The following is a 20,693-nucleotide window of genomic DNA, read 5'->3' on the forward strand; positions in this document are numbered from 1 at the left end:
CACACACACTCAAATCAAACTTACAAAAATACAAAATTCAATGTGGTGGACCTTAAATTTTGACTAAGCTGTAATAAATTTCAATAATAAAGTAAGGATAAATATAAGTTAACTGGCTATATCTGACTGTCTTGTATCCATTTCACTATCAAAAATATTTTTGTTTTCAGCCAACAGTTTAAAGGTTGCAGATGATGTTTCCCCTTATTTTGGAAATGCTGCTGTAAAACCGATGATATGGAAGTACTGGTGTTGGACTGGCGTGGGCAGGGTCAGAAATCACATGACACTAGGTTATAGTACAACAGGTTTATTTGAAAACACAAGCTTTCAGCGCATAGAACCTTCATCGGTTGAAGTGAGAAAGAAGCACACAGAACACAATTTATAATTAAAAATATCAAGGGGTCACACAACTGATGAGGATGTATTAAACAAACCCAAGTTGCTGTTAAATCGTTAATGAGTTAGAAGGTTTTAATTGATTAAATTGATTAATTGTACATAAATCCTCAAATATCTTTCAAGTCACCGCCCTGAAAGAACTAAAAGTTTTAACAGTGCAAAGAAGAAGTGACATTTTAGGTCAGATAATGCATGTTAGGTGTGAGACCTGGTTTAGAATCTATCTTTAGTTCTCCAGTATTCTCTGGATTTATTTCAGGTTTCCAGCATCCATAGTATTTTGCTTTTATTATAGGCTCACATGGTTTAATTATGTGGCTACGTTATCTGCTGTAGTTTGGTAATTAGTTCCTTGAGCAACTTGGCTAATGTCAGGAAGAAACAGAGGCAGCACTCAGCCTAAAATAAACAAACAACAGTAATAATAGGGAAAGTGTGTTCCAAGCTAACTAGAACAATGTACTGCACTGAAATCTGAATCATAAATTACCCTTTGAAATATTGAAGAAAACAAAATTCTAAGCTTAATTACTTAGAAAGCAGACATCTTTCATTTTCCTGGTGATAAACTTCAGAAGTGGTTGACAGTGCGATACATAAACACGAACCACATTTCAGCAGGAAGCTTAGAAAGTTCAATCTTAGGTTATCTCTTAAAAGAAATGGCTAAGGACTTCATTTTACCCTACAGAATACATTTTAACTCCTTTTGCTTCAGTTGTAAGGAATTAAAATGAAGATGCAAACAAAACACTACTTAGTGGTAGAGATATTAAGAACTGCCGATGCTGGAGTCAGAGATAACACAGTGTGGAGCTGGAGGAACACAGCAGGCCAGGCAACATCAGAGAAGCAGGAAAGTTGACGTTTAGGCGCTCTAGTGCATGAATCACAAATGTTAGTGTGAAGGTACAGCATGTAATCAAGAAGGTTAATGAAATGCTTGCCTTTTCATACAAGAGTATTGAACAGAAAAGGCAGGATGCTCTGGACATTCCCAAGACCACATCTTGAATACTGTGTGCAGTTTTGTTCTCCTTATTTAAGGATGGATGTAAATGCATTGGAGACAGTTTGCTGGATTGATGCCTGGAATGAATGGATTAACTTATGATGAAAAGGCTGGGCTAGACTTGTTCCACTGTGATTTATAAGAATCAGGGGTCACTGACAGAAGCACATCAACACCTGGGCGGTTTTGACAAGGTGGATGTGAAAAGATGTTTCCTCTTGTGAGCGAGTCCAAAATTAAGAGCACCCTTTTAGGGCAGAGATGAGGATTGTGTGAATTTGGATCTCTCAATATCAGAAAACAGTGGGAAGCATCACTGAATATTTTTAAGGTGGAGGGAGATAGATTCTTGTCAGACAAGGAAACGTTGGGGATTGATGGGAATGTGGAATTCGAAACACAAATGCATCAATCATGATCTTATTGAATGGTGGAGCAGTCTTGAGGGGCCAAATGACCTACTTCAGCTCCTCTTTCATATCTTGGTATGTCAGATGATTGGGGCTCCACCCAAATGCAACTTCCCTGCTCAGAGCACAGAATTAGCTCTGACCATGCTCTGGTATGATAAAGTGGACAATGGTTTTAAGTTAGGTTGACCCAACATGTTCCACCAGGAAACTCATTGAATGTAGATGATCTCTCATTCAATTATGTACCTTAGCTTGGGGTTTCTATTGTAACCCAAAGTGTTGGTGCAAGTAAAAAAAAATCCAGAAACCAGATAAACTAGAGGAACACAATGCATAATGCATAATACATGCTACATTGTAAATTGTGTTGATACTTCCCAAAAACATAATCTAATCTAACCTAATCCTGAAGATTAGCATTTTATTACTCATTGGCAGGGTCAAAGTCTAACCATGATAGATGATGGAGTTGAATAAGAAGGATGAGTCAAGGGGATTCTTTAGCATTAGACTCCAGACAGCATCTGTGAATAATTAGAGAGGCAGGTGTGATTTCCTTTCTCTCTCACACTGAAATAAAATAAAAATTTTAATTATTTAGATTTCACATTACATGTTTTTTAGTTTAATTTGTCTCAACTTTACACTTCACTTTCTGACAGTACTTCTGTTCCCAGGTTTGAGATTCTGGATGGTCTGTTTTCCAGCGCTGTGTAAACATCTGCTAATTCAGATTCCAGTTCCTTCAGTCTGTTTAGTACACAATATCTCTAAGTGGAGCATTGACAGCATGTCCCTGGCCTGTGAGAGCTTTTTCAACAGATTGTGGAAATCTTCCAAAAGTGACTCACATTTGTCCCCAGGCTCCTGAATCAATGAAACATATGAAGAAATTCTAGAACAGACACGAAGACCTGAAATTTCAGACAGCATTAAGCATTACTTGCAGAAACTCCATAGGTCCCATATTCCTTGGAACAGAACGGTAATTTGCAATGAGAAAAATTTTCAAATCACAAATTAAGCCCTGCATTGACAGAAGAAGTTGCCTTTGACAAGGTGGTAAATGCCTTTTAGGGAGCCATCTGTTTTATTCATCCTTATCTGATCAATATATTACTAGGAGTTCTAGTACTGGTGTTCCATGCCTCAGTCGTGTGCAATGGTCTAGAATTCCTTCAGTCTGATTTTCTTGTTTTAGGACTTCTTTAAAAAACTCTGATCACAGTTTTGATCACTGGATTTAACATCTATTCTTTTGTCTCAGGCCCTAGTTTCTTTTGCTGATGCCATTGATAAAGCATCCAGGAACATTTTCAAATTGTTACACAAGTTCATGTTAAAATGGATCCTCAGTGAGGGAAAAATATTTATGAAAGAGATCTCTCTTTCTCAAAGACAAGACAGTGTTTAAAAAAAGTGCATTTATTTCAGAGAAAATCATGTCGATTTGATATTTAACAGGGAATTTTGTAAACATATTAGGTAAATTAAAATATAGAATTATAAAATATTACTGTACTTTGAGACTGTCACAGTTGTTGTTACTCTGAATTGACTAGTTACTCAACACATTTAATGCAGTTGTTTGTTAGCTCGCTGAGCCGGTTGTTCTGTGGTGTGCAGATGTTTCATTACCCGTCTAGGCAACATTATCAATGTGACCTCAAATCAAAGCATTGGTGTTCTGCTTCCTTCTGGATTTATATGAGCTCTTGGTGTGATGGTCTTGTCATTTCTGGTTCTATTGTTTTAGCAGCAGTCTGTATATGGGGTCTATTTCTGTGTTTGTTAATGGAGTCCAGTGTTGAGAACCAGACTTCCAGAAATTCCCTTGCAGGTCTGGTGTTCACTTGTCCCAGTATGGTCAATTTGTCCCATTTGAACCGATGGCCCTCATCGTCTGTGTGTATTGAGACAAGTGAATATTGGTCATTTCTTTTTACTGCCAGCTGGTGTTTGTGTATCCTGGTCGTCAGCTTCCTCCCTGTTTGTCCAATGTAGTGTTAATTGCACTCGCTGTATGGTATTCTGTATATCACGTCGGTCTTGTTTACTGTCGGTATGGGGTCTTTGGTCTTTGATAACATTTGGCGCAGTGTTGCTGTAGGTTTGTGTGCAATCATGATCTTAAGCGGTTTTAGGAGTCTGGTAGTCATTTCTTATTTTTGATATTGGGAAGCGCTGGTGTCTTCTGTTGTACCGTGCTCTCTGACTGTCATTTGTTTCATAGGCATCTGTAGACGAAGCTTCTTGGGTATCCATTGTCGGTGAAAACTTTGTGTAGGCGTTCCTCTTCCATTCTACGGAGTTCTGAGGTGTTGCAGTGTGATGCTGCTCATTTAAATGGTGTCTTGATGCAGCTCTGTTGTGTATGGTGGGGTGGTTGTTATTGAAGTTCAGGATTTGGTCCGTGTGTGTGGCCTTCCTGTATACTCGTGTCTGGAATTCGCCATTAGTCAGTCTTTCTACCATTACATCTAAGAACAGGAGCTGCTTCTTGTTTTCTTCCTCTCTAGTGAAATACTTGAAGATGTTGTTGACAAGTTGGTGGGTTTCTTCAGCTTTTGTGCGTTTGATTATTACAAATGTGTTGTCACGTATCTTACCCACAGTTTGGGTTGGATTATAGGAAGGACTGTGTGTTCTGATCTCTGAGTCATGGCTTCCACAATGAGACCTGAGATGGGTGATCCCATACAGCGAGGGCAATAAACACTACATTGAACAAACAGGGAGGAAACTGACGACCAGGGTACACGAACAGCAGCTGGCAGTAAAAAGACACAACCAATATTCATTTGTCTCAATACACACAGACAATGAGGGCCATCAGTTTGACTGGGACAAAGTGACCATACTGGGACAAGTGAACACAAGACATGCAAGGGAATTTCTGGAAGCCTGGTTCTCAACACGGGACTCCATTAACAAACACATATAAACAGACCCCATATACAGACCGCTGCTAAAACAACAGAACTGGAAGTGCCAAGACCATTACACCAGAGGATCGTATAAATCCGGAAGGAGACAGAACACCAATGCTTCGATTAGAGGTTGCACTGATGATGTTGCCTTGAAGCGTAACGAAATGTCTGCACACCACAGAACAACCAGCTTGGTGAGCTAATGAACAACTGCATCCACAACCCAAGCTACAAATTTTTACTGAGACCTTGATACATTTAATTTAAAAATAACGCAGTGGGTGTACTGGCTATGAGGGGTCAAAATGACTGGATTTTGTGCATGTATTACTCAGCTGTCAGCTGCCCATTCCACAAAGAATCCTGTTGGGTCAATTCTAATCTGTGCAGATGCTCCAGGAAAGAGCAAAATTAAATACCAGGTTATACATAACATGGTGACTTCCACAGAAGCAAAGTACATTCAGGGAAAAACTGGCCAATGTTTTGTATTTATGGTTGTCTAACCTGCATCCATAACTGTCCCGAGTTTGCCTGGATTCTTAGCTCCTGCTCCAGATGTTTAAGTTGTTGGTTGGACTCTGCAATCTTGGTTGTGTAAAGAGAAAATTCCTCATTTGTTTTATCTATTTCTTCTTCCAATTCTGCAATTCTGGTCTAGCAAGTCAATGACTTAGTTTTCATGTCACAATTTTCTGATAGAAACTGTATTATGCAATGCATGGCACTGAAGAGAATCTACTGCACATAGCTAGATGTTTGCCCTGCCATGTGTATAGTTACATTTATAAAGGTCTCTTAACTTTATACTGTTTCCTAATAGTTAGATTTTCTAATTTTGATGTTATAAAAGTATTTCCCATAGCATACATTGCAAACAAAGTGGGATTCATCTTTTGTAGGATGAATTTGATTTTCTTGTTTTGTAGCTTAGCATGGTTGGGCAATGATACACTTCAAATGTGACTTTATTTTAAATGAATTTCCTCTTCCTGCCCTCAGGGCAATGAATCACACTGATGCACAATCCAACAGTGTCAGCAACTCTCGGGCATTGCGCCCAGGTGGCCAAATTCCAACAAATGGTCACTGGGTTAATACCAGAAGTTGTATTTTTGGCCAAGTTTCTTCTTCCTTAAACAAGGTGCCAGAGGGGATGTGTGGTCTTCCTGCCGTGGAACCCAATATTATTACACAGTCAGTCAAGACCTAGAGTAAAGAATTTAAGCACAGCCACTAGAAACATTATGTCTGACCTACTTGGCAAAATTCAGCCTTGGTAATACTGGATTAAAGAAACAAAATAACATAGCTCTAAATCAAAGTTCAATGTGATGAAAGGTACATTGTTTTTATATATTAATTATAACCTTTGGAATTTGAATTTCAAAATTAATGCAGGTTGATGTTAGTTTCCTCTGTGAAGTGTTTTCTTTTGAAACAATGTCAGATAAGCTTTCATGAAAGAGTGCTTAAATCCAATATTTATCAGAGAACAAGTGCTTAAAGACCCCGCTGTGTTACTGGAAAAGTGTCTATACTGTTGACAGGCAGACTAAGCATGTAAGGGCTTGGCTTTGTTTCCAGGTCAGAAGACCCGAGGATGAATAATTCTTTTTTAAACATTCAGTTCAGAAGACACCAGTGTTGCGTTTCAAAGTTAGTTTAGTTTCTCTTTTGGGAGTTCAGGGGCCAGTTATATCAGCAGAAGGTTCTTTTTTGGTGAACTTTCAAACCAGAAGTGCCTGGTTAGAAATCTGTTGGTTATTGGAACTGGGAAAGTTTAGACCCTCAGATCTGTGGAAAAGTTCACATTGGCAGATTTGGAAAGGACTCATCGAACATTCTCCACAGTTGACAGGGAAGGACCCAGAAGGAGTCAGTTGAGTAGAATTCTGAAGAGTTGAGTTATGGATTTAATTTCTCTGGACTTGAGTATAACAGATAGTGTCAGGAAATTGGTTGGAACTTTATTTTTCACTATGTTTTATATCTTGCTAATTTATCTTTGATATTTAGGTAGTTTTCTAATTGCTTTTGTATAATAAACTTCTGTTCTGTTGTTAAAGAAAATCTGCAGCCTCATGTAAATATGTCTTATCGGCTCAGCATCATTTTAACAAACTGAATTGAAATGAACATATCACCTTTTGAGCCAGGTTTCATTCAGTGATCTGACTTGTTCAGTAGTAAAATTATCTGATGTTGTAACAGTATGCTTGTGAAAAGGAGTGTGTTTGAGAGTTGAGGAGGCAACGATAAATTCTCACTGCAAGGAAGAAGCCAGATAGCTATAGAATGATAAAACAGTTAAAACCACAGAGGGAAGCCATTTGACGTGTCAAAATTGTACCTGTTATCTGCAAAAGTAATTCACCCAGTGCCACTTGCCTGCCTTTATAGGCATGTAATATCTTTTCTCCTCTGATAAATATGCAATTGTATTTTGAAAGTCATGATTGACTCCGTCTCCACCACATTCTCAGGAACACTGGCAGAAGGAAGATGCTGCTTAATTTTTTTATTAGCTAGTTTGATAATCTACTTTAACATCATTTTTGTTTGTCAGCAAGGTAAACCTTAAGTGATTGGTTTTCATGCTACTTGTGAATTCTTAATACATACAGAATGGCAACATCAATAATGGACAATGTGACATCAAACAAGCAAGCTCTTTTTCAGGATGTTTCAGAATCATTTGTACCATTACACACACTATTGATGCCACACAACAGTGACTGAAGGCAACTACAGTACCTCAATATCTTCAAGTGAAATCTAAATAAGCCTCTACTCAAATTCATACTTACAATCCATTTTCTGCAGTCGCTACCAAATAGTCATTTATAACCCAGTTTCATCATTTTAGTGTAACATTGACAATAGTTTCATGAAATGCAATTTAAATGAACATCCTCAACCTTTGGAATTTGCTACCTCAGAAAGCTGTGGGGGCCAGGTCATGGAGTATATTCAAAATTAAAGATTTAGAGAGAGCAGAAATTTCATGTTGAGACAGAGTATCAGCCATGATCACATTGAACGGTGGAGCAGGCTTGATTGGGCAAATGGCCTACTCCTGCTTTTAATTTCCATGTTTCTATGTTGAAATTATGTTCAGCCACCGCAAGATATACAGCACCAAACTTATGCTACTTCTGTACAGTCAGGTTACTTGCAACATCAGACAGCATGGTTGAGCATGCAGGAGAAATAAGATGATGGAATACCTGCTTGTTATATTCTGCAAAACCTTCATCTTTATCTTCAGAATCTAGAGTAAGAAAGTCAATTTTCTAAGATTAATCAGAGATATGATCTGTTGACAGTGTAGTTCAAGTACAGAAGCAGTTTACCCCCATCCAGGATTACCAGTTTGTTCCCACTTCTAAAACCTCTGCTTCCTGAACTACTTAGAGAAAGACATAATGGGTGAGCTTCTGAAGAAATCTTTTAGAACTGGTTGCTCCAATATGCAGTTGTAATTTCATGCCCATTTCTAATAACAGATTAATTGGAATTGCTCACGAGAAATGTAGAAAACATGTTTCAAACCCCAAGTTATTTCTAAACTGGTCTTGACACCAAATTAGCTGCCACTGCATGGAAATGAAATGAAATAATGAAACAAATAACCTGTAGAATTTGTTTGAGGCAAAAACCATTCTGAAAGAATGGAATTCACACGACAACATCATTAGCAAGCATGTTTCATGTTTCTAACAGTTTCATTCCATACTTTATGTAACCTTCTGAACCAGTGAGGTAAGATTAAATAAGAACATAGCTGACATGGTTATAACATAAAAAATGTATATGTTACATAGAAATGTTTCAATGTGCTCACAAAATACCTGTTTCAGGGTGAACAGTTGCTGCCCTTCTTCCCTCCAGTACTGAGAATTTCCTTGACTTTCCTGAAGGCTCCAGGATTTGTTGTAGCATGCTGTGCAGTTTAAACAATGTGTATTTCTTAAGTCTGGAAATTAGAAAACTGTGATAAACAGTGTGAAGGCGAAGGAAAGCAAGCTATGCAGAATGAAATTAGAAAATAAAATGCTGCCTCTGGTGTGTTGAGCTCTGGGTGAGTTGGTGTATAGTGCTGCCACCAAACTACCCAAGTCTAAACAGCCTGCTTAATAATTATCAACGGTGGAGGTTAAAATCATGGCAAGTCTTAACCAGAAGAGGCACTTGTCTTACATAACCATAGAGTAGTCTATTTTAAGTTAGCAATAGGTACAAGTTACATCGAATAGTTAGGCATAATTATGTAAGTTTGTAAGGAGTCAGGTATGTTATATCTGAACTCATCAGGATCTCATGTAATACTGCCCAATTCTCCACTAAATAATATGTGACATCTTTAGAATGGATCAAGGTTAATGCAATTTCAACATTAAATCTATACAAATCATTTTTGAATAAAACATCCTTTTACTAATGAACTTATCATAGAAAAATTTTAAATTGCTTTATTTCTCTGCTTGGCCAGAAGTGTTAACTTTTGGTATTAATATACACAGGAGGCAACATAACAGCAGCTTGTATGTATGCACCACCTGTAACATTGTAAAACATTCCAAAGGCATCGCAAGAGCAATATCAGACAAAATCTGACACAGAGCCACATTAGGAGATATTAGGACATGCAGTTGAAAGCTTGACCAAAATGTAGGTGCCAATGTGTTTTGTAGAAGGAGAGGGAGGCAGAGGTACATTTAGAAGGAAATTCCATGTCTTACATATGGGAACGTCGAGGTAAATTGACAATATTTTATATCATATTGTTTTTTGACAAGTACATGTGGTGGCTAATCACTAAACAAAAACAAATTCCACTGTCACTTGTGTGAATCTCTAGCTGACACAGTTCCATGTTTTAATTTAAATTTCAAAAGATCTCTGTGAAATGTTATTTGTTACATTGATTATTTGAAAAAGTTTAGGTGTGGGATAATCTCGAGTTAGATTTACACTCAGAATCAGTAGTTTGCCATGCTAATCCATTGCATGCCAAAGGCAACTCATTGGCATTGTTGATAAAAATTGTAACACTTGTTTTCACTATTTTTAGATGTGAGAACAGAATGATTAACTACAGCACCAAAAAATATAATCAACATTGTGTGGAAAGAACACAAACAACAATTCCATTTCAGACTGTCTCTCCCATTTCTTTAGCAACATAACATTAGGGAGAATGTATTTTGATTTAATTGTCTGTCTTATTTTCTTTTACATTCTGGACCTTCACACAAGACCATGAACAACCAATATATTTTTTAATTTTAAAATTGGTTCCAGGTATGACTCTATGTCTATGTCTAAATGATGAAAATTACTCTATGTGGAGTGCTGCTTGAAACGTTAAAACCTAGTATTTGCAAATAAATTGCTGGGCATATCCAGCTCTTTTTAAAAATATTTTATACACATCAACATATGTAGTTTTGTCAACAAGGAGCAACAGGAAACATATATGAGTGTTATACTTACACAACTTTGTTAATGAAAATAAATATATTATCGAATATTATTTAAGCACCAGATCAGTGTTGGATTATGGGCTGGACTCACATTCTGTGATGATAAACTGACCTTTGTAGAATGAGGAAGGAAAAAGTGGTGATGCCAGCTGAAACCTTAGCAACAAATCTCTGTCTCCTACTCACCCATATAGCATTGGTGTAGACATCTTCATTCATTTTTTTTTATTATTACGTCTTTTGCAAATTTGGCTAGACATGCTCTGTAAATGGGCCAATACAGAAAGGTTGGATAAGAGTGAGAGAATTTTTAAGCCTTTGCCAAGGTCTTGAGTTGGAGTTTGCCACCACTGAGAGGTCATCCTTGTTACAATATTTAAATGAGTCCCTTCACATTGTTGGATTACATTTGTTCAAAATGGACTGAATTGGCAATTTTAATATTTTTAAAGAGAAACTAAACTGCTCAATAGATTTTGCAAAGTGGCCTTTGGAATTATAAAGATATTAGCATTTGACGCTTGACTATCAGTCAATGCTTCAAAGTGGAGAGCACCATGTAATTACATTTAATATCTTGTGGGAAGATACCTACCTATCATGTAGGATTTCTTCAATAAATTTTGTTTCAGGTGGTACTTTGATGTGGATAAGATCCTCAAAAATTGACTGAACACAAGGTAGTTGTTTAGCATTGTTCCACTTTTCAGAATCCTGTAAAATGGAAACAGCACCAAAGTTCACATTCAAACAATGACTTATAAATAATAAGGTTAAGTGATGAAGTATGAAGAGGCAGCAGTTATCACACATAAGAAAACGGAAGCAATGGAACAGCTAGCTGTGAAAAGTTAATTAGTTTCAAGTGTTGGTAAAGGTGAACAATGTGCATTATTCTGTAGCAACAAGAGAGGTTTCTAATAAAAAGTACAAGTGAAAAACTTGAAAATGGGAGTGTAGTTGACATATTGCAGCTAATCACAAATGTAGTGAGAGACCACCAAGTTTTCACTGAGATAACAACTAGAATACTGCATCTAATTCTCAAGGAAGCCTTGAATGGAGAGATGGATTGCAATAGGTTACAGACAAAGGAAATATGGTAATTTTAGGTCTGAACACAAATAAGTGCTGATAATGGGTAGTGGAATCAGTTTCACTTCTTCACAGGAAAGAATGAAAAAAGATAAAGTAAAAGCCAAGAAGTTTAAATTTGAAACGAATGGATGAAATGAAAAGTTTGAGATTTATTTTCGGAATACATGTTATAAATAAAAAATCATGCAAGTATAATAGTAAGGAATATGAAAATTAACCATCAATAATGTGAAGCGGTTAATGTGGAAATTATAGATTCAATTTAAGAAAAGTATGACTTTTTATTGCAGAGATGTATGATCTATCAGATATGGTTCAGCAATCTTCAGCATTTAAAATGGAGATGCTTGAAATTGAATTGGTTGGACACCAGAGATGAGAGTCAGGATAGAAATATTGGTTCATAAAAATGCATTAAACCAAGTCATAGACGAGCAGTTTAGACATTCTTTGCTATCAACCTCAATCAGTTACTGATCATCCATAATTCACTTAGTTATCAGCTGAAGAAAAAAAAACAAGTACATTGAGCCACTGCTGTTACTGCTAAAATGAAAAGTAGGAAAGGAACTGGTATGGACTGTTTTAACGCATTGGGGATGATGACACTCAAAGTGGTCCGTTGTGGTAAAAAATGTCTAAAACAGTTATCTTTTATATTTGCATTTTTTTTACTTTATGCCAGTTATAAATTGTAAGAACAAACTAAACTAAACAAACCAACTACTTGGGCACTGTGCTTTATCATTTATAATGGAATAACAAACTAATTCTGCAAAATATGTATAATATCTTCCAACAATCAGTTAAGAATTCATAAAACTGGTAATTCTAGTGAGGTATTGAGAAATAACTTTAGAAGTAAAGACCACTCCTGGTACTTGTGACATTTGCCACTATTACCAGTATGTGACACGTGATATTAGGTTTGGGTTGTGAGATAGTTCACTACCACCAATCCTCCTTTGCCTTGAGCCTACCTAATAATTATTGGTAGAGGATTGGCCACAATAGAACATCTCGAGAACAGCTACTTTTAGATAACAAGAAGGTTTGTTGCAAGAAGTACAACTACATCTGGTCTGTCATACCAGTATCTGACAGAGTTTGTACAGAGAGACCTGTTCCCTTAAAATTTCCACCCACAGACCGTGACAGCTATAGAATGGTTGGAGCAAATGTGACAAGAACATTCATCCTTCAGAACTATCACCTTCTGCAACAACCACTCTCGATTGAAACTGAAAATTGCAAATTTAGGAGGAACTATCTAGGTATGGATTTCTTGTTTTACGGACAAACGAGAAACAAACACACAATCAAGCTTGGAGGTGTTTATTTAAACTAGTTGAGTTAGTCAGGTGTGTGAACTATAAAAATAGTGATTTGGACTTTTAGTTGTTTTGACACAGAGTCCTTTATTAGCAGAAGCCATTATCTTCTGTTGAAAATGATGACTGAACAATACTGGTAGCTGTTCTTAATAAAAATCAAGTTGGATCAAGAAATTTCTTGAGAGAAAATGACAACATTCAGTATTGTGATATAGCTGGGGTAGATTTTCACGATGTGAGAGTGTAAAGTGGGTGATAGTAAATAGCCATCTTGCAATTCCTCTCTCCTGATTTGTGCATTGTATTCATGAATGCACTGAGTTTTCACAAACTTTTACACTGATTAAAAAGGTGATTGAGTCCATTTGCAATTCTTCAGGGAGGAGCTGCTAATTAAGCTAGAACATTTTTTCTCTATTAGGGAATATCTTTAAAGTTTCTAAATAGTAAAAGTATTTGATTTTGTTAAAATGTTAGCATACACCAATTAAACTAACATACAGCTCAGTGTGGATTTTATTTTATATTCAATGATTTAAAATCACGTTTCTAAAAGATGACAAACTAAGCGCTGATTAAAAATGCTGTTATTTTATGATAAACTTATTTTAAGCTGTGGTAAGAAACTTTCTTAATACCACTCTTAAATGAGATTCTTTTATAAATATGTTTTATTATGATACTCAATTATATTCATACATGGAGGATTTTCTAATTGTTATTATGCAAATAAGTTTGGGTAGAAAATAATACAATCTGTTTCTGTTTGCACCTAAAGCAGAAATGCTACTCCAGGAAGTCTAACCGTTTCAGACCCTAATGGAACTAGCAATATTTTACTTTACCGGATTCCAATGACCATATTACTACAGGCTAGACATTCCATCATTTGTTACCAATACTGTAGTATCTTTGCTTTCTTCTATCCCATTATCAGTGGTGTTACAGCACGTTAAGAATAGAGTGGTGCCTAAGGCGGCAACACCACGCTCAAACTCCTCAGTGAAGATGGGATGACCATCATTTATTTGGATTCCTAAAGATACAGAGAGAATTTCTTAAAAATGCACATCTGCCAGTTATTTGCAAAGAATAATTTTTTATGCCAGTTTAATACTACACAAGCATGTATTCCACACTGTAACCTGCTATCATCATAATAACTATATTCAAGACAATAATACATGAATGCTTGACATGTCAACTGCTTTGCCTTCTGTGCTAGTGGCATTAACTACTTTCATTGGAGCAGAATTCATCAGGTATGTAACATACATTGATTGCTCCTTCTTTGTAGTTTTGCTGTAAGACCTTACTGGCATTGCCTTATATTACAGAGCAAGTAAGCAGACAAGTCAGTATTTTTCTCTACATTGTCAATTTTCATGCAGGATTCTATCATTATGCCTTAGATCATGTAACCAATTTAAAAAAAAAACTCTAATTTCTGCTTTCTCACTGCAATTTTCTGTATTCCCTCCATTACCCTTATGGGTTATAACCCTCCCCCTACATTGGACCATAGCGGAGTTGGATCACTCATCTTCCTTCAGATTGCACACACTTAAATTTCCGCAACCTCTGCTCCACTAACAATTCAATGGACAAAGCATTATGTCTTGCTTTATATATCCCCTTCAGTCTTCAATGAAAATTTTGTTTCTTCCAACCTGTTGAAGACACTGTGTCTTCTTGTCACTCAGTGTTGATGTATCAATACTTAGTCTTTCTCCATCTAACATTGCTGGCTTTGCTATTGAATCTGATTTCAAAAGGAACTCTTACACACCTTCCATTGCTAATGATACCTCTAAGAAGCTCAGTTTGCAATTTTATGCCAAGTAGCATATTTCTCTTTAAGAACTCGTAACTTGTTTAAAAACAAGACTGCTTGAGACTCAAATTTTATTCCCATATCTCATGAGTCACTTCTAGAATCTCTCACATAATCCTGGACAGGTTAGAAGAAAAAAACATTACAGGTTGATAAGTGATTATTTGGTTAGCTCTCCATTGAAGGTTTTTGAGGCTTTATTTCATCAATATGAACAGGGTTCCTTTTAATGTTTCTCCTGTTTGCTATAATTCAAATACAACTGCCCAAGAGCCACCCCATTTACTTCATTGTTAAATTTATAATTCATCTCAATCTCTTCTACTTGCTTGCTCTCCTAACCTCAGAACTGCAGAACTAGAGTTTCTGTCCAATCAGTTCTTCTTGCTTCAATTTTCAAGCCTTTGAAGCCCAAGCTTAACAATACTGTATCAGTACTGCCTTAGATAATTCATCATCTATTTCTTTCAACCATAAAGCAGTACTTCCCACACAAACAATCAAGTCTACACGTTTATTTGTGATTAGCCTCAAGTCTGTTCATAGGAAGTACTTTATGGTATTGGCATCTTCTTTATTTCCATTGTTATCATGCTTTTATATCATAGGTCAATGCAGTCTTAAACTTCAAAGTGAGCCTGATTTAAGATGAAAGAAATTGCCCCATGTAAAACTGCCTTTCATTTGTAATACCTTTTTCTTACTATTTTGTATATTTTTCAAATGAAACACATGGTTTTGAATATGAGTTTTAGCTCAAAGTTACACATAGAATAATGCATTATTCCTGATGAATTCCGCACCAAACAATCATTTAGTAAACACATCACATCTGTGTAAATGGTGGCTGAAATATATCTCTTGCACTTCCAATCAAGGAGACCCCCGTACAGAGCAGATCCCAAGTTTCAATCATTTTGTTTTATTTACGATTGTAATTTACTAATTATTTAAGCACTTTGAGGCCGTCACATTAACATCCAAAATAATGCTCTCATATTTGAATTGTTTTTTATATTAGTGCATAAATGCAGGCATCACTGGATAAGCCAAGATTTATTCTGAACCCTAATCACCTCTAAGAAGGAAACGGTGGGATCTCTTTTTAAACTGCTGCAGTTCAAGGTGGGGTTGAAGTAGGCACACCCAGGACAGGGGATCCAGGATTTTGACCTCGTGATAATGAAGGAATGGCTATATAGTTTCAAGTCAGGATGGTATATAACTTGGAGCAGATCCATCATTTCGTGATGTTCATGCATTTGATGCCTTTGTTTAGGTGGTACAGGTAGCACCTTGGAAGGTTCTGTTGAAGGACCCTTCGTGAGCTGCTGTAGTGCGTCTTCCAGATGGTGTGTTAGTTAGTAGCAGAGGGAGTGGAGGATTAATGTGACGGATGGGCTGCCAATCAAGCTGGTGTCAAATGTTTTCTGTGTTGTTGGAGCTGCACTCAGCCAGACAAATGGAAGTAATTCTCTTACACCCCTGACATGTGCCTTGATAATGATGGACTAGCTTTGGCAGTTAGGAGGTGAGTTACTCATTGCAGAATTCCTAACCTCTGACCCCTGCTTTGAAGCCACAGTATTTATATGGCTGGTTCTGTTCAGTATCTGGTGAAAGATAACGCCAAGTTGTTGATCGTCAGAAATTCAGTGATGGCATTAAATATTAAAGGGAGATGCATAAATTCTCTCTTGTTAGAGACAGTATTGTTTGGCACTTATGTGGCATGAATGTTACTTGCCATTTATGAGTCCAGGCATGAATGTTGTCTAGGTCTTGCCACATACAAGCACAGGCTGATTCAGCATCTGAAGTCACAAATTGTACTGAACATTATTCAATCATCAGCAAGCATTACAACCTTTGATGGAAGTAATGTCATTAACAAAGCAGATGAAGATGGTTGAACCTACAGCATTATTGTGAGGAACTTCTGTCATGATGTCCTGAGGCTGAGATGACAGATCCTCAACAACCACAACCACCTTCTTTTGTGTTCAGGATGATTCTAACCAGTGGAATATTTTCCTCCCCAAATCATAATGACTCTAATTTTGGCGAAGTTCCCTGTTGACACATTTGTTCAAATGCCATCTTGATGTTAACGACAATCACTTTCACACCTCACCTCTCGGGATCTGTTCTTTTGCCTATGTTTGGACCAAGGCTGAACAGAGTGAACTTAGTGAACCTGTAAGTAGCTTGTTGCTGAGCAAGTGCCACAAGGTAGTACTGAACTGTATCCCTTATATCACAGGTGGTGTGGTAATTGGTCAGGTTAGATTTGTATTGCCTTTTGTGGATAATTACATATCTGGGTAATTGAGTGATAGATTGATGAAAAGCTAGCAATGTCAAGTGAACACATGAATGATGCTGCATTGCTATTGATATGCAAGTCCTGTATTGTCTTCACAAATGTGAAGGAATGCTTCACTATGAAAGTGCAGGACTTGCTGAAAACTGATTGCAGGAATTCATTCAACCATTTAATGGTAATGGTAATATACTGTTACATGTATTTATGAAAATACAATAAAATGTGTACAAATTGCCATAAGCCAGCCCCAGTGCCATTTTAATTACATAAGTTATAAAAAGAAATAAATCATACAAAGTTAGGACAAATTACATTTTTTATTCTATACACTGCTTCTTAAGTTCCTGTTTCTTTATTTGGCCAGTTCATGTTTTGCAGAACCCATCATAGATAAGAGAGAGTATAAAAGGACAAAACTTTTGTGTGTTTTGAGCAACCTGTACATACATGGCCACATAGAGCAGTGAATCCTACTACAAATCTCATCCTGCCTCTCAGTGCTCACATACTGCAAATGCTCATTTGTAAGTTTGCTTTCTAGTAAGGCTGTCTGATTCTGCTGAGCAGCAGCTTCAATGAATACAGATAAACACAATATATGGCAGATGCTAGAAATCTGAAATTGCTGAAGAAACTCAGGTCTGGCAGAAGAGTTAACATTTCATGTCCATCTCTTATTCAAAACAACAATGGATATAAATTTGGATCTGTCATTGAGGGTGGCATGCATTTTTTTGGACGTAATCTCGCCTGTTAAGAATCAATATTCCAGTCTCTTTGTTGGATTTACTATATGTATGTCCATTTTAGCTTTGAGGCCTCGCTGTATCACATTTGTGTGTACTCAAAGCCACATATTAATATACAGGGCCATTGTAGACAGAAAGAATACATACATGCACTGAGCCAATTTCAACTCAACAAAGTATGTGCTAGCCATTTGCTGGCTCATTTCTTAGGTCTGCCTTGTTTGAAATATAATAAAGCCTGGCTATTAACTGTCAATCAGCATTAATGGTGGCAGTCACCATAGAAACACCTTGGCTAGTGTCCACTTGACAACCAATCAGCACATTCTTCATATGCAAGATAAATGTTGATTTCCCCCTTAAATTTGAATTCTTGCAAAATGTCCTGATTAGTGCAAGATGAAAACCTTTAGCAAAATGTCTCTTTTCTCAGCAATACTCAAGTTCTGTACTACCAAGCAATAATTAAATAGCTAAATGCCTGTTACTGGTGCACATGCAAGGCTGAATTTTGCAATTATAGCAGCGATGAAAGTCAAGACATTTGCCACTTTTGACGGTCACATTAACACCGCAACTGCTGGTATGCACACAAGTGCATGCTAGTGGTAAAAACCAGAAGCTACAGTGCAATAGCATGTTCTGAAACTGCTTCCGCTGGTCTCACCAACTGTTTTGTAAAGTGGCAGGGAACGGTGGCTCATTAATTGAATAAGTGCTGTAGCCACTACTAAAGTGGACTTCTTTGGATCTGGCATTATCAGGCACGAAGCCTGCTCAGATGGATAGATAATTGATTAGGAAGCACATAAAATGACAGCAGCACACGCTGCTGTAATAGCTGGTATTACAGAAGGTACATGCTGACATTTCAAATATTGGATTTCATTTGTTAATTGTTTGTATACACTTTTAGCAAAACCTACCAGACACCTTAGATGGACTTTACATATCTGATTCTTTTTTAAAAGAGACTGAAATGACTTTAATAATGTTATATACGTAGAAAGATTTTAAAAATTTTTATTTGACATTTTAGTTGGTCTGGGTGAAGTTTGTTGGGTGATTTGGAGACAATTTCACACTTGCACTCTATGGGAGGCCATGTTGCAGCAAGAACTTGAAATCTTACTCCAACCATTCAATCATGAGAGTACAGATTTTTCAGTCCTGTGATGAGTGGGTGAACACATCGACTTTGCAACTGACCACACAACCTTACACCACAGTTAATGAACTTCTACGATATAGCACTTAGTCTGAGGCTTGAGTACGGCTCTTAATATGGGATAGACCAAATATCCTTCCCACGGAGATACATATGACCAATTATATTGATATTTGTATAACAGTAAATTGCAGTAGCAACTACACTCACCAGCTTTAATATGTGCCATTGTGTGAAGAATGCTGACTATAAACCCTCCTGCATTGTTGAGCCAGGTTGACTTGATATACAATATCCTGTTGTTGGCATCGTAGTAAAAACTGTTCTTGTATAAAATATTCTGGCAGCGGGTCCTTACTTCAGTGGAAATGCTGTCTGCCAGTAGGACGGTAAGGGGAGAGTGACCGCAGCTACTGCACAGCAGATGGACAACGTAACACCCAAATCTGTAGATCACAAAGTGGTGTGGGGACAGGTTACCTAGATCTGCTGGAATCAGGCTTTGATTGCCCAATGGAATGGGATCCAAAGGATTTACATCGCAGCTTTCTATCATGAAATAGACATTAATGAACACAATTAAGAATTTAAACTGATTTCTGTATGAGAAAATAATTAAGGAAAACAACACATATCTTTCAATCCTAATTTTGTCCATTCCCTGGAGATTGTGCTACTGCTATCTGACCAAAATCAGTTTATTCGACATAGATAAAGAAAGGACTCCACATCTTCCCAGTCTGTATGGTTGAATTTTTCACTAGATCATGATGAGAGCCTGATAACACAGTCAACATTGTCCTAGGAGATTGGCTTTAGTTTCTTTTCTCAAATGCAGAACTCCCTCCCAATGATGGAAACAACTTTTAGTATCAGGCAAGTTTTATCTTTATTCCCATTCCAGTCCAAGGAAAGAACAACTATTTTTAAAATTAGTAGTCCTGGATTTGAGCCAGCTACCTGACTGAAAGTTGGTAGAAAGTTCAGTTAAAACAAGGTCTGGAAGTTACCAGTTCAGATTTCACTGTCTTGTTGCTTTGGGTTGATGTTAACCTTGTCTTTTCAGAAAGGTACCTGTCTGCCGAAGTATGTGCATCATGGCCTACTGACCATCTTGTGCCTGAAATTTGCAGTTCCCATCCATGGGCCTGGAAGAGCCTCTGGCCTGGTGCAGGTGGGACTGATGGAAGCCATGATCATAAGGTCCAGTTTTTAAGTGGTTAGACTTCCATGCACAAGTGCTACATATATTAAAACATGGCGCCCTGTTCTTTGACAGCTATTCTCTGGTTCTTTTTAAAGGTCAATGCCTTGACCAATCTGAGCCAACCCGCCTGATTTAAGATTTAAAATTTATACAAAGTTTAGCAATCAACTGTCTGTCATCGTTTAAACTAGTACAGTCTCCAGGGCAATGCCCAACCAATCAGCACTATCTTCCTATACAATATAAGTTTTGCTTTCCCTTTAGATAGGTATTCTTGCAAATTGTCTGATGAGTGCAGGAAGAAAAACTTTGACGAAGTATGAGAGATAGTAGGAACTGCAGATGCTGGAGAATCCGAGACAACAAGGTGCAGGGCTGGATGAACACAGCAGGCCAAGCAGCATCATAGGAGCAGAGAGGCTGACGTTTCGGGCCCAGACCCTTCATCAGAAAAGGGGGAGGGGAAGTGGGTTCTGAAATAAATAGGGAGAGAGTGGGAGGCGGATAGAAGATGGATAGTGGAGAGGATACAAACAGGTCGAAGAGGCGGGGATGGGGCCAGTAAAGGTGAGTGTAGGTGGGGAGTTAGGAAGGGGATAGGTCAGTCCAGGGAGGATGGACAGGTCAAGGGGGCGGGATGAGGTTGGTCGGTAGGAGATGGAGGTGCGGCTTGAGGTGGGAGGAAGAACAGGTTAGGGAGGCAGGGACGAGCTGGACTGGTTTTGGGA

The 20,693-nt window shown here is 37.5% G+C and overlaps 1 protein-coding gene across 1 annotated transcript in view; it reads right to left on the reverse strand.

The window, feature by feature from the left end:
* Positions 1-314: 314 nt before the first annotated feature.
* The window catches only part of LOC125486736, a 29,600-nt gene continuing 9,221 nt past the window's right edge, over positions 315-20,693 (reverse strand). The window contains exons 6-12 of the mRNA XM_048615623.1: positions 18,969-19,307; positions 13,578-13,717; positions 10,845-10,963; positions 8,615-8,739; positions 7,991-8,034; positions 5,268-5,417; positions 315-2,697 (exon numbers count right to left, since the gene is read on the reverse strand). Of these exons, the coding sequence (XP_048471580.1) occupies positions 2,560-2,697; positions 5,268-5,417; positions 7,991-8,034; positions 8,615-8,739; positions 10,845-10,963; positions 13,578-13,717; positions 18,969-19,307 (1,055 nt within the window). The 3' untranslated portion in view covers positions 315-2,559. The remainder of the gene's footprint in view (positions 2,698-5,267; positions 5,418-7,990; positions 8,035-8,614; positions 8,740-10,844; positions 10,964-13,577; positions 13,718-18,968; positions 19,308-20,693) is intronic.

The sequence above is a fragment of the Rhincodon typus genome, chromosome 32 (assembly GCF_021869965.1).
Source record: "Rhincodon typus isolate 14 chromosome 32, sRhiTyp1.1, whole genome shotgun sequence".
NCBI lineage: Eukaryota > Metazoa > Chordata > Chondrichthyes > Orectolobiformes > Rhincodontidae > Rhincodon > Rhincodon typus.